The following is a 12,330-nucleotide window of genomic DNA, read 5'->3' as shown; positions in this document are numbered from 1 at the left end:
TGTGGGTTATCCATTTTGATTTTCACCTAACATCTGGATAGCCCTCGTTTATTATAACTAGTGCTTTTCATTCTCTCAAAAATATTCGTATATCAGATCCTGGTGAATGTTGACTCACTCTCTCTCTGTCTCTGTCTCTGTCTCTTTTTTTCCCTAAAATCTCTTTTGATGATTTCCTAAGGCTTCTGTTGTGGTGGTTATTGTAGTTTTAAAATTCAAAGTTCTTTTTAAAAAGTATAGTTTATAACTTTAACTAACTGGCTGCTTACATATTTCTCCAAACAAGTAGTGACATGAAATAAACACTAAAATATTTGGGATAAAATATTTTGGCGTGGTGTATGCAACTTAGTCTTAAATGGTTCAGAAACACACGCACATGCGTACACGCAAATGGAGCAAAATGTTAATAGCAACGTGGGCACATGGTATATGGTGCCCTGTGTGCTGTACTCGTAATTTTTTGTAAATTTCAAACTATTTCTAAACGAATTTGCAGAAAAAATGTTATCACTGTGAAAAAAGTCAATACTTCTTATAGATTTCCTTTTGGTATTTTCTCTATGCAGTTTAAAACTTGTGATACTATGTTTCTGTCTGATAATATGCTTTTTGAAAATTTAAAGCAGAGTTTTCTACATAGACACAAATTCTCTGTATCCCTAATTTTTATGCTTAGCCCTCAAACACAGCTCTGATATAGCTTATACTGCCTCTCAAATACTTTGAATTTTGTTTGCATGTAAAAGAAAGAGATGATCATTATTGATATCAGTTAATTATTATATTGTCAGCATGAGAAAGGAATATTCTGATCTAGTGGAAGCTTTTAAGATCATGTTTTCTAGAAACATAAAAGAAAAATTTAAAATACTGATCAGCTGTAATTTATATAAGGTTCACAAATTAAATAGGGGACTTTGTTGCATTTTAATATAAATAAGAGTACAATACTTAACAAGGGTCGATTATGGTAATCACACTGAAGTTGCTTTATTCCAGACATCAAAAAACAGCCTCCTTGGACAGGAAGTGTAATAATTTCTTACTCCATACTAGGTTAAGCACTGGCCAACAAACTATTTATAAACTTGTATGGTTCTTGAGCCATTAAAATAGAACGATAGTTAGCCAATCTAATCAATAAAACAGCACCGATATAAGATGTCAGAATAGAAATACTCTAAGGTGAAGTGGAAAACAAAATAAAAAGTTATAGGATATTTGATTTAATTCTATTTAAATATTCTGAATAATGAATAAAAGAGAAAATTTTGTAATATAATATAAATTATAAAAATTGAGCTCAGGCAAGACAGAAACTCTAAGAAGATTAAATACTATGGGAAAAATGAGAAAAGTTGTAAAAGGGTATCTCTCTCCCACCAAACAAAACCCAAAATGAACCCAACACACCAGAACTAGGTAATTTCAAAGTTGCATTATATTATATCTTTAAGGAATAGAGAACTTCAATTATTCTAAGGCAAAAAGAGAAGAAAAACTACTGACTGCTTTTATTCCAGTATTATGTTTAACTGTGTAAGCCAAAAATAAGATAGAAATTTCCATATTCTCCACTATTAATCAATAGTGTTCAAGAAATAACAGTTAAATATATTAGATAAGACTAATCAGAGGTATGCATATAGTAAGGGAGAAGACAAAGTGATTGTTATTTGTAGGTGGTATGATTGTATACCTCTAAATATTATGAAATGAATTAAAAAAAACCACAATGAGAAACAATAAAATAACTCAATAATGCAACTGGTTATAAAGTTAATATTCCAGAATAAATTCCAGGGGAATAGGAGATATGTAACAAAGGACATATTTGTTTTGGCATTTATTTGTTGTCTTTCTCTAATGGAATATCAACTCAGTGAAAAAGAGAATGTGGTTGGCTCTGTTTCTTGCTTTATCTCCAGTGCCCAAATATGCCTAGTACATAGTAGGCATTCAAGCAATATTTGTTGGAGAAAAGAATGAATCTATGCTATACACTTACTCTCTAATGCAGAGACAGATAAAAGTATAAAGATACAACATTCTTTGTAATAGAAAGGAATGAAAGCACCCAAAATATCCATTAGTGGGTATCTGATTAAATAAGTTATTAAAAATAATGAGGATACATATATTCTGAACTAGTACATATCAAGTCCTCCAAAATAAATTAAGTGAAAAAAAAAAAAGCAAGGCACTAGGCCATAATACTAGTCTCAATACTTTTAAAAGAACTGAAATCATATAAAACATGTTTTCCTACACAGAGAAATTATTAGAAATCAACAGAAAAATTCCCCAAACAGGTTTAAAAATTAAATATAAGGAAACAGATTCCACTCAGCTACATACAAACAAGATAAATTAGACTTCATTAAAATTTAAAACTTTTTTGCTTCAAAAGAGAATGAAAAGAGAATCTAGGATTCTGGTCAAGATGGCTGCATAGGTAAAGGCAGTACTTGCATTCTCCCACATCCACATCAAAATTACAGCTAAACTACAGAACCACCCTCATTCAGAACCACCTGAAATCCAGCTGAATAGAAGTCCTACAGCTAAAGATATAAAGAAGCAGCCACGCTGAAACTAATAGGAGGGGCAGAGATGGGGAGCAGGCTGGTACTATACCCACATGTGGGGGATAAAAATTGGGAGTGATAACTTGGCTGTGGAGTGAGGGGTCCCTGAGGAGTGAGGGGTCCCAGCCCCACACCAGGACCCCAGGCTAGGGTTCCAGTGCCAGGAAGAGAAGTCCTCTTAACTTCTAGGGAATTGCAGCTGAGTGTGATGGGGGACTTCTGGAGTCCCAGGTGTTCCTCTTAAAGGAGCCATGCACAGACTTGAACTCACTCACTCTGAGCTCCAGCGAGGGGGCAGCACCAGGGATACATGGGGAGGAACTGAATTATCTGACCTCAGGACAAAGAGCTGCAGGGCAGCTTTCTGCAAGACAAGAAATGTTGGGACAGGCCATTCCTTTTCTGAGCACTGCCATTCCCACCAACAGAGTCAGCAGGTGGGCACCATAGCTGAGTTTCCATCAACCTGGTTATCACTGTTCACCGGCTCTGGTGATTCCCTGAGGCCCTGCCCCACCAACTACCTGGACTATCCAAGCTGTTTCTAGTCACTTTTCTGTACAAATAGCCTGTCTTGGCTCAGCTTCAGACTTTACTAAAATCTCTCAAACCAGCAGCAGCTGGCTTTGGCATGCCCCATATCTCTTGCTAAGTGGCCCCAGGCCTGGCACTAGCAGCAGCCTGTCTTGATTTACAGCTTGACCTCTCCTGGGCACCTCCAAGCCCAGCACAAGCCTAGCAGACATCCGCAGGTTGCTTTGTAGTTCATGCCAGGAGGCCTCAGGGAGAACACAGGTAGTGGCTAATCTTGGTCTGCCTGTCCCAGGAGGCTTCAGAGCCAGCAGTGGACAGCTTCAGACCATGTCAAAGCACCACCCAACCACCTCCATAAGCGACACACTCAGTGGGTGGACACAGTGGGTACCAGAGCTCTGCTGAAGTAAATCCTCCTCTGTGGGGTGTGTCCCAGCACAGCTGATCCTCCATGGCGGTCCCAGCTAATCCTTGCAGCTGATTGGCTAGGGGGTAAATAATGCCCATTGATGTGCCTACAGCAATCAATGTTCAACTACAATGGGAAGGTGTATACAGCCCACATGGTGGTGGGTGGAGAGTGTACCTGGAGTGCCTAGCTCAGGTGAATAAGGAGGCTATGCCATCTGCTATATTAGGCCACTCTACGAAGCCTGGAAAACATAACAGCTCTACCTAATACACAGAAACAAACACAGGCAGACTGCCAAAATTAGGAGACAAAGAAACACGTCCTAAATGAAAGAACAGAACAAAACTCTAGAAAAAGAACTAAACAAACTGGAGACAAGCAATCTACTAGATGCAAGGTTCAAAACATTGGTTATAAGGATGCCCAGTGAATTTAAGGAAAGAATAGATAAAATCAGTGAGAACTTCAACAGCATAAACTAGGACATGGAAACCATAAAACAAATAACCAGTCATAAATGAAGGATACACTAACTGAAATAAAGAATAATTTACAGGGAATCAATAGTAGAATAGATGAAACTGAGAATCTAATTAGTGACTTGGAATACAAGGAAGCGAAAAACACCCAATCAGAACAACTCAAAGTGAAAAGAATCCAAAAAAAATGAGAATAGTGTAAGGAGCCTCTGGGACAACATCAAGCATACCAACATTGGCATTCATGGGCATGCCCAAAGAAGAAGAGAGAGCAAGAAATTGAAAACCTATTTGAAAAAATAATGACAAAAAACTTCCCTAACCCGGTAAAGGAAATAGACAGTGTAAGTCCAGGAAGTTCAGAGAGTCCCAAACAAGATGAATCCAAAGAGGCCCTCACAAAGACACATCATAATGTTGGCATAATGTTAAAATGCCAAATGTTAAAGACAAAGAGAGAATCTTAAAATCAGCAACAGAAAAACAGTTAGTTACCTGCAAGGGAGCTCCCATAGGACTGTCTGCTGCTTCTCAATAGAAACTTTGCAGGACAGAAGGCATTGGCAAGAAATATTTAAAGTGATGAAAAGCAAGGACCTATAACCCACATCATTCTACCCAGCAAAGCTATCATTTAAAATTGAAGGAGAGATGAAGAACTTCCAGACAAGAAATAGTTAAAGAGTTCATCACCTCCAAATCAGTATTACATGAAAAGTTCAAGGGTCTTCTTTAAGAAGAAGAAATGGAAAAAAATAAAGATAAAAACATGAACAATAAAATGACAATAAATACATATGCATAAACAATTGATTCTAAACACCAAAATAAATGAAAAAGTAGACAAAAACAGACTCATAGATACGGAGGACATTTTTACAGTTGCCAGATGGGAGGAGGCTGGAGGATGGGTGATAAAGGTGACGTGATTAAGAAGTACAAATTGGTAGTTACAGAATAGTCATAGGGATAAAAAACAGCATAGGGAATATAGTCAATAATATTGTAATAACTATGTGTGGTGTCAGATGGGTATGAGCTTTATCAGGATGATCACATAGTAAGTTATATAATATCTAATCACTAGGGTATATACCTGAAACTAATATAATATTGTATATCAACTGTAATTGAAAAATAAGAAATACAAAAAAGAAAATGAAAAGACAAGCTAATGACCAAGAGAAAATATTTGCAAATCATAAATCTTTTAAAAGACTTGTACTCAGAATATATAAAGAACTTTTATAATTTTATAAAACACCCCAATAAATATGCAATGGTCCAAATATTAAGTAGGCATGTCACCAAAGTAGATATATGAATGCTAATAAGCACATAAAAAGATTAGAGAAATATAAATTAAAACCACTAAAAGTATCACTATATACCCACTAAAATGAATATTTTCAAAGATTGTTGATACCGTGGACAACAATGGGCAGAAATTGGAAATCTCATATATTGCTAGTGGATATGTTAAAAAGTTATAGTCATTTTAGAAAACATTCTGAAAATTTCTTAACAATTCAAACAATTCATTTCTTAACAATAACAAAAGTGTATGAAAATACACTTTTCATATAACTTAGAGTACCACTTCTAGGTATCTACCCAGAAAAAATGAAAATGTATGTGTACAAATGCTACTATCCAAATGTGTATAGCAACATCATTTATAAATACCCAGAACAACTGAGGTTCATCCACTGGTTAATGGATTTTAAAAAGTGGTATATCCATACGATAGAATACTACTCAGCAGCAAAAAGAAATGAACTAGCAATAAGTGCACCAACATGGGCAAATCTCAAGTGTTACGCTAAGGAAAAGACTACATACTGTATGATTCCATTTGTAAGAAAATTTGTACAAAAACAAAATTATTCAGAAAGCATATTAGTGATGCTCTTGGACTAGGGGAGTTTGGGGTGATATATATTCTGAGGATTATGGTGATTGTTACGCAACTATATCATTTTAGCAAGACTTGCTGTAGTATACACTTACAATTGCTAAATTTTATGGTATATAAATTGTATCATAATGGTGTGTGTTAAAAAATAAAATACACCCTAATAACCAAGATTTCAGAGCAAGACACATCTATGCGTAAAGTTACCTCATATATATTTAATATACTACATATATTCAAGAATGTGCTAATTAGGAGTGCAAAATTTCTGTATGTATACGGAAAACATATTAGCCTCCGAGAAAGAACTGAAAGTCTGGTACAGGAGAGAATTACTTCCAATATATACCTTCTGACACTATTTGCTCAAAAATACTGTATTAAAAACAATGTATTAAATCATGCACATTATTACTTTCTGAATAAAAACACCTTAGTAAATGACTAAAAACAGACAAACAAACATCCATGATCATGTTACCAGGCCCCAGGCCAATGGACCTGCTCTTGAAGATCTATACATATCTGAGTGAGGCCATAAGCATTTATGATTAGCTCTACTAATAGAATCAAAGTGAATTTCATCACATAATTGTGGTGTTAATTCCTGTTGATTTCAGAGAGATGAGTGCAAACTGTGGGAATTTGGGGCAACAAGAGATTTTTTGACTAGAAGTACTTTAAGCACCACGGTACACTACATTCTGCAATTCTACACCAGCCACAAAATAAAAAACAATTCCTTATCCCCAAACACAAACAACATGCAAACAAAATTGAATATTTGAGGGTTAAATGAGGGGGAGTAGAGAGAAAAATGGCAAAAATAGGGCAGTCTAGCTGACAGCAGGCACATCATAAATGTTTTCAGAAAAGGTGCCAGTTGCAAAAATATAAACCCATAGTCCATAATAATATGTAATATATAATAAATACATATAAACAAACAATTTCAAAATACTTCTGCTCTCCATGCCTTTACAAGTCATTATATACGTGTCCAAACATGTTTCTATGAATCACATAGTGATTACTGCAGAGTGATTTTCAGTTATACGTTTTAATTTCAACAACCTGTCACAATGATTTGCTTTTCAATTGCACATTATGAAGATATGGCTTATTTAATTAAGAATATTAGTTTTAATCTTAAATAAGCAATGAGACAAATTAAAATACATTGTCAATATGTAATTATCAAGTTTCAAGAGCTATTTTGTAACAATGCCTTAAGAAGGTAAAATTTAAGATTTAGGATTGTTTTTACTATTATATTGTTTTCCTTTTTTAATACAGGAACATAATACTTTGTATGGTATTGCCCACAAACACTTAGCATAGTTGTCCCTCTTCACACAAGGATGCGACAACGTAAGTGTTTCCTTGAAGGGGAAACACCTGCAGAGAGAGCCAAAAAATCATAAAGGGCACTGCTTTCAGCTTGCACTACTTCATTTGCATTTCAAACTGGCAATCACATATGTTTGCCGCATGTGTGTTCTTCATGCATGAGTTCCTCATAGTACTGCTCCTTCTGACCTTTCCCTGCTGTAGCTTCAGTGCTAATTTAGACTCAACAGAAATTTAATGAGCACCTGTTGTGGGCCATACGACATTAAAAACATGACCATCAGGTTAGGTAGCATTATCCCAATATAACAGAGGAGACACCTGGTTAAGTGGAAAGCCAGGTCTTAGCCCGGGTGCTTTCATTTACACTGTTCTCAAGTATTCTCTCTATCTCTCTATGGCCCTTCCCTCCTTTCTCTCCTTTGTTCATGGGTAATCAAGAGCAAGTGGTAGAGACATGTTTCCTCCCATCCCTTCCCCACAGAGAAGGTAGAAGGGGAAAAACATCCAGAGGTCAGAGCTCAGAGCTCCTATCACACTCCTCGCTGCTCCCATTTCCACATGTCACCCAGAATGTGCAGCCCAGAACTTTAGCTCGAAGCCTGTTCCATAACTTTCTTCTCAGGTCCTGGAAGGCACTATGTGTAATGATTATTGCTGGAGCAGTCCTGTAGTAGTGGAAGAAGGGTCGCGAGCAACCCTGTTCACAACTCTGGAAAGTTTTTCTATGGTGGCACAGCTCCCAGTGATCTTTACGGGGATTATCAAGACTACCCTGGGGAGTAGTAAGGGCTTGAACCAGCTTTCTTGTGCTGGCCTGGAATCCTAAGCACAAACCAGAGCATTGATCCTGCTGGGAAAACCAGGTTTTTAAAAATCAAGTCAATGGGAAGCCAATCTGAGGTTTCTACAACTGGCACATTAACAAACTTTTGAACTATAACCCACTCATACTTGGGTATTCAATGTTTAACCTCCAACTTCATAACAATATAAGTGTGTAAGACTGAAAGCACTATTTTTGTTGTACTTCATATAAAATAGGGAAACATATATTCTCAAAATTTAAAAAAAATCACAGCTTCCTGGACTCATGTTTTTCTCTTACCCTTTTACCTTTATTTTTTAAAGGATGACTTCACTAAACCCCAGAGAAACTTCCATTTTTGCACTGTTATTGTAAAGGTCCTACTATTTAACCCACACATTTAATTGCTGAGCCAGCTTTGTCTTACCTCCTCGATGGATAATCAAGGAAGTCTCGCTTCCAATGGGACAGTCCTTCAGTATATCCACCACTTCCGTATGGCTCAGGTTCTGCACATTCTGCTGGTTGACCTCCACGATGAGGTCACCTTCACACAGGCCAGGGCATCCTTGAATGTCAAGTATTTGTTTCACCCGCTGTCCTGTAGGACTGTCAGCAATAGTGAAGCCAAAGCCCTGGGCACCTTTCACAATGGTTAAGGTCATAAGTTCAGCTTGGGTGGCCCCAGACGAAGCCATAGACACATTGTCGTCGTGGACGGGCGGTGGATACGTGCCATCTAGCTGGCTGTCTGCTGGCATTGAGTGCAAAGAATGGGGAGGCCGATCTGTTATATCTGGAGCTGACTGTGAGGTCCGAGAAATGTATTCCAAATATGTTTCATAGTTATGTCTTCCATTGACCATCACTGGAGGTGGTCTCTCCATTATTGCAAGGGGTGGCACCATGCTGTTAGCAGGATCTTCGGGATCAAAGGGCAAAGGGTAGCCACGACACAACACCAGGCTGACACTCTGGCCAATAGGAACAGACTGGAAAAGTTTGACCACATCTGCATGAGTATGTCCAAGGACACAAACTTCATTAATATAGACAATGACATCACCTGTGGGGAAAAAGGAAAGAGATTGACAATGTGAGGTAAGTTCAATTAACATTGACATAGAGAAATGGAATTATTTATGAGACCAGTGAAGTGGTGCTCTGTTTCTCAGGAAGCAGTGAAGAAATCAATTAGAATAATATTTAAATTTACTGTAGGTGATTCAAGGTTATCACAGGTCTGCCAACAAATATACAGATCAAATATACTGAAAAAAATGCTATGTGGTTATCTCTGAAGTTCAGAAACAACTTCATATTCAGAAATAAATGGTCAGAAATAAAAGTTTAGAGGAATTTGTACCTTGAAGAAGCCCTCATTCTATGTTTCTTTTTCATCTTCATTTCCATCTTCAATGCCTTTCAGTTAATAAAATTTTCAATCCATTGCGACATGGTGGTCAAAAGTTTTTGATAAAAATTTTGGAGCCCCAGTACAAGATTTTATTTTTGGTATCACTTGCTGGAATCAACTGCCTTTTATCTTTTTTCACAGAAGAGGAAAATATTTTGCCCATGCCCATTTATATATATACATATATATAATACATAACTGATATATATCAGATATATATTTTATATAATGATATAATATATCATACAAAATATATATGATATATGTCTGATATAATATATAATATACATATATTATATCAGAGATATATTTTGTCTACCACAAGGTGTAACTGTAAAGTTTCCAAGTATCCACATGTGAAGGTCAAGAGCAGAGTTATTAGGACTAGGGATCTGGGACAATATCCTGGCTCTACTACTTAGCAGATATGTCATATTGGGTAAATGACTTACCTGCTTTGAGCCATGAGCCTCTCATTTGTAAAGTTGTTGTGAGGATGAGAGGAGATAATGCAGAAGAAGAGCTTGGTACAGTGCCTGACACATGGCGAGTGCTCAAAACAATGTGGAACATTATTAATGTTATTATTGCTAAAATCGGATGGAGGAGATTTGGGACTCTCGCTTTCAAACCTAGAGCTGCCACAGACTCATCCTATTATCTTACACGATTTGAAATTTCTATAGATCTTTTCAGAAAAGGCATTTGTCCTCTCTCCTCAATGAATTATCAGTTACAGAAGTCCACAGGTTAATAGTTAACTTTATGACATTAAAAATGTCCTGGATGCAAATTATTCATTACAAAATATAGTCAGAGAAGTAGTATTTCTTCCTTATAATGCAGGAAAATATGTTTGTTTGAAATATCTGTTTTAAAAATTCAATGATGTCTGAATAACAATTTTATTTTTGGAGAACTGCTCTATCATTGATTAATATTTCTATCCTCAAAAACCATAATGCTTGAGAATTGAACTTGCAAATTGAGATTCTGCCTTACTATGCTGAGGAGTATGTGTGAAATGAAGACATGTTTTCACAGATTGTCAAATAAGTAACTCCACAGACATCAATTTATCAGGTAGTGTAAATGACTAGGGATTTTATTCTAGACATCTTGTCCACCAAAATTGCACACTCCAAAGATAAAAAAAATAGAGTTGAAGTATCAGAGTTATATACTTTTCTGGCCTTTCTTAGGTGTCTGTTACTATTTCTCTACTAAATGCACTTAAAAATATATCTAAGAATAAAACACTCCTGAGTAAAATGTCCTCAACCATATAGCCTTGGTTAACACTCTTTCCAAATGCTAGAGAATTGCTTAAAAACCCTAAAGATAAGGCGACAGAAAAGTGAAACAAACATTTTCAGGGATCCAGGTTAGGTCTGATTGTAGAAAACGTTACAGACTATGGGATTGATCACTTGCAACTTCAGTCTTCAATGACGTCTGTCAGAAAGGGTGCTGGGGTAATGGCTGGGCCACTGCACTGGGACTCAGGACTGAACTGGGATGGTTAACCTCTACTATGAGTCCTCAGTAGACTGGGGAAGCTGGGGAATCTTTGGCATCATTTTCAACTGGTTCTGGTCATTCCAGAGAAGTGACTGATCCAGACAACTTATTTTCCTTCTCGTGCTGCCTCTTCTATTTTTAAAGTTACTTATTTTACACAGTGAAAAGTTGAAAGAATAATAAACACCTGTGTACAATCTCCCTGCCGTCTAGCCTAGTGATTAGAACACTGCTCAGACTAGCCGAAGAGCCCTGGGTAGCAGCCCTCTCCCACTTGTATTCCCTTCCTGCTCTTTCCAAAGGTAACCATTGTCCTGCACTGGAGGCTTGTTATTCACATGTGCTTTATATTTTTCCAACACACCTAGGTACCCATAAATAATACCCCTAAGCAATATGTCATGAATAATTATGTCCTTAACATACATTTTTGCATATTTTAAACCTTTTGTAAATGGTACACATATTAATCTTCTGTAATTTCCCTTAAAATGTATTTGTGATATTTATCTATTTTGATATCTATACCTCAAATTCACTAATTTTCATCGCAATGTAGGATCTATTGGATGACTATGTCACTATTTATTAATATTTATCCATTCTTCTGTTAATAGACACTAGGGTTCTTGTGAATTTTTGGTTAAACATAACTCTTTCCATGGCCCATGGGCACATATGGAGAGTTTTTCTGAGGTATGGGCTCTGGCACAGAACTGCTGGGCATAAGCCACGTGCTTCTTCACCTCTGTTAGATAATGGCCAATGGCTGACAAAATAGGTCAAATCAACTTGCACTCCCTCTGGCAACATCAGAACTTTCATTGCTTTCCCTCTGACACAGTACTTGGCATTCTTAGACTTTTAACTTTGGCTAATCTAATGGGTGTGATCATGGTTTTAATTTTCATCTTCCAGATTGCTAGTGAGGGTGAGCAGCTTTTCATAAGTTTATTGCTCATTTGGGTTTTGTTTGCAGTCCATCTCATTTCCCCATTTTGCCTATTTGAATAGTTTTGTTTTATAACACGGTGACTATCTTCCTTCCCATCTCCATTCTTGATTTGGCATTTTCTGTAGGTGTGGCCGGCTGCATGGTGCGGCAGACATTACGTGGGTCAGGGAGTCAAACAACTTTGGTTTGATTTCCAGCTCCGTCACTTATTAACTGTGTCACTTTCAAAACTAACTGAAATCCTCTGTGACTCAGATGCTTCGGAAGTAATGAGGAACAATAATAACAGCACCTCATTGATCTAAGGTAAATAACAGAAGAAATCATGCAGGTGAAAGGTTTCATAAG

General features: G+C 36.8%; 1 protein-coding gene across 1 annotated transcript in view; it reads right to left on the bottom strand.

Moving 5' to 3' along the window:
- MAGI2 (membrane associated guanylate kinase, WW and PDZ domain containing 2) overlaps nt 1-12,330 on the bottom strand; it is a 1,366,741-nt gene that overhangs the window by 224,249 nt on the left and 1,130,162 nt on the right. The window contains 1 exon segment of the mRNA XM_053926810.1: nt 8,517-9,155. Within this exon segment, the coding sequence (XP_053782785.1) occupies nt 8,517-9,155 (639 nt within the window).

The sequence above is a fragment of the Desmodus rotundus genome, chromosome 6 (genome assembly GCF_022682495.2).
Source record: "Desmodus rotundus isolate HL8 chromosome 6, HLdesRot8A.1, whole genome shotgun sequence".
Classification (NCBI taxonomy): Eukaryota; Metazoa; Chordata; class Mammalia; order Chiroptera; family Phyllostomidae; genus Desmodus; species Desmodus rotundus.
The sequence above is the reverse complement of the archived record's forward strand: the minus strand, read 5'-3'. Positions and strand labels throughout refer to the sequence as shown.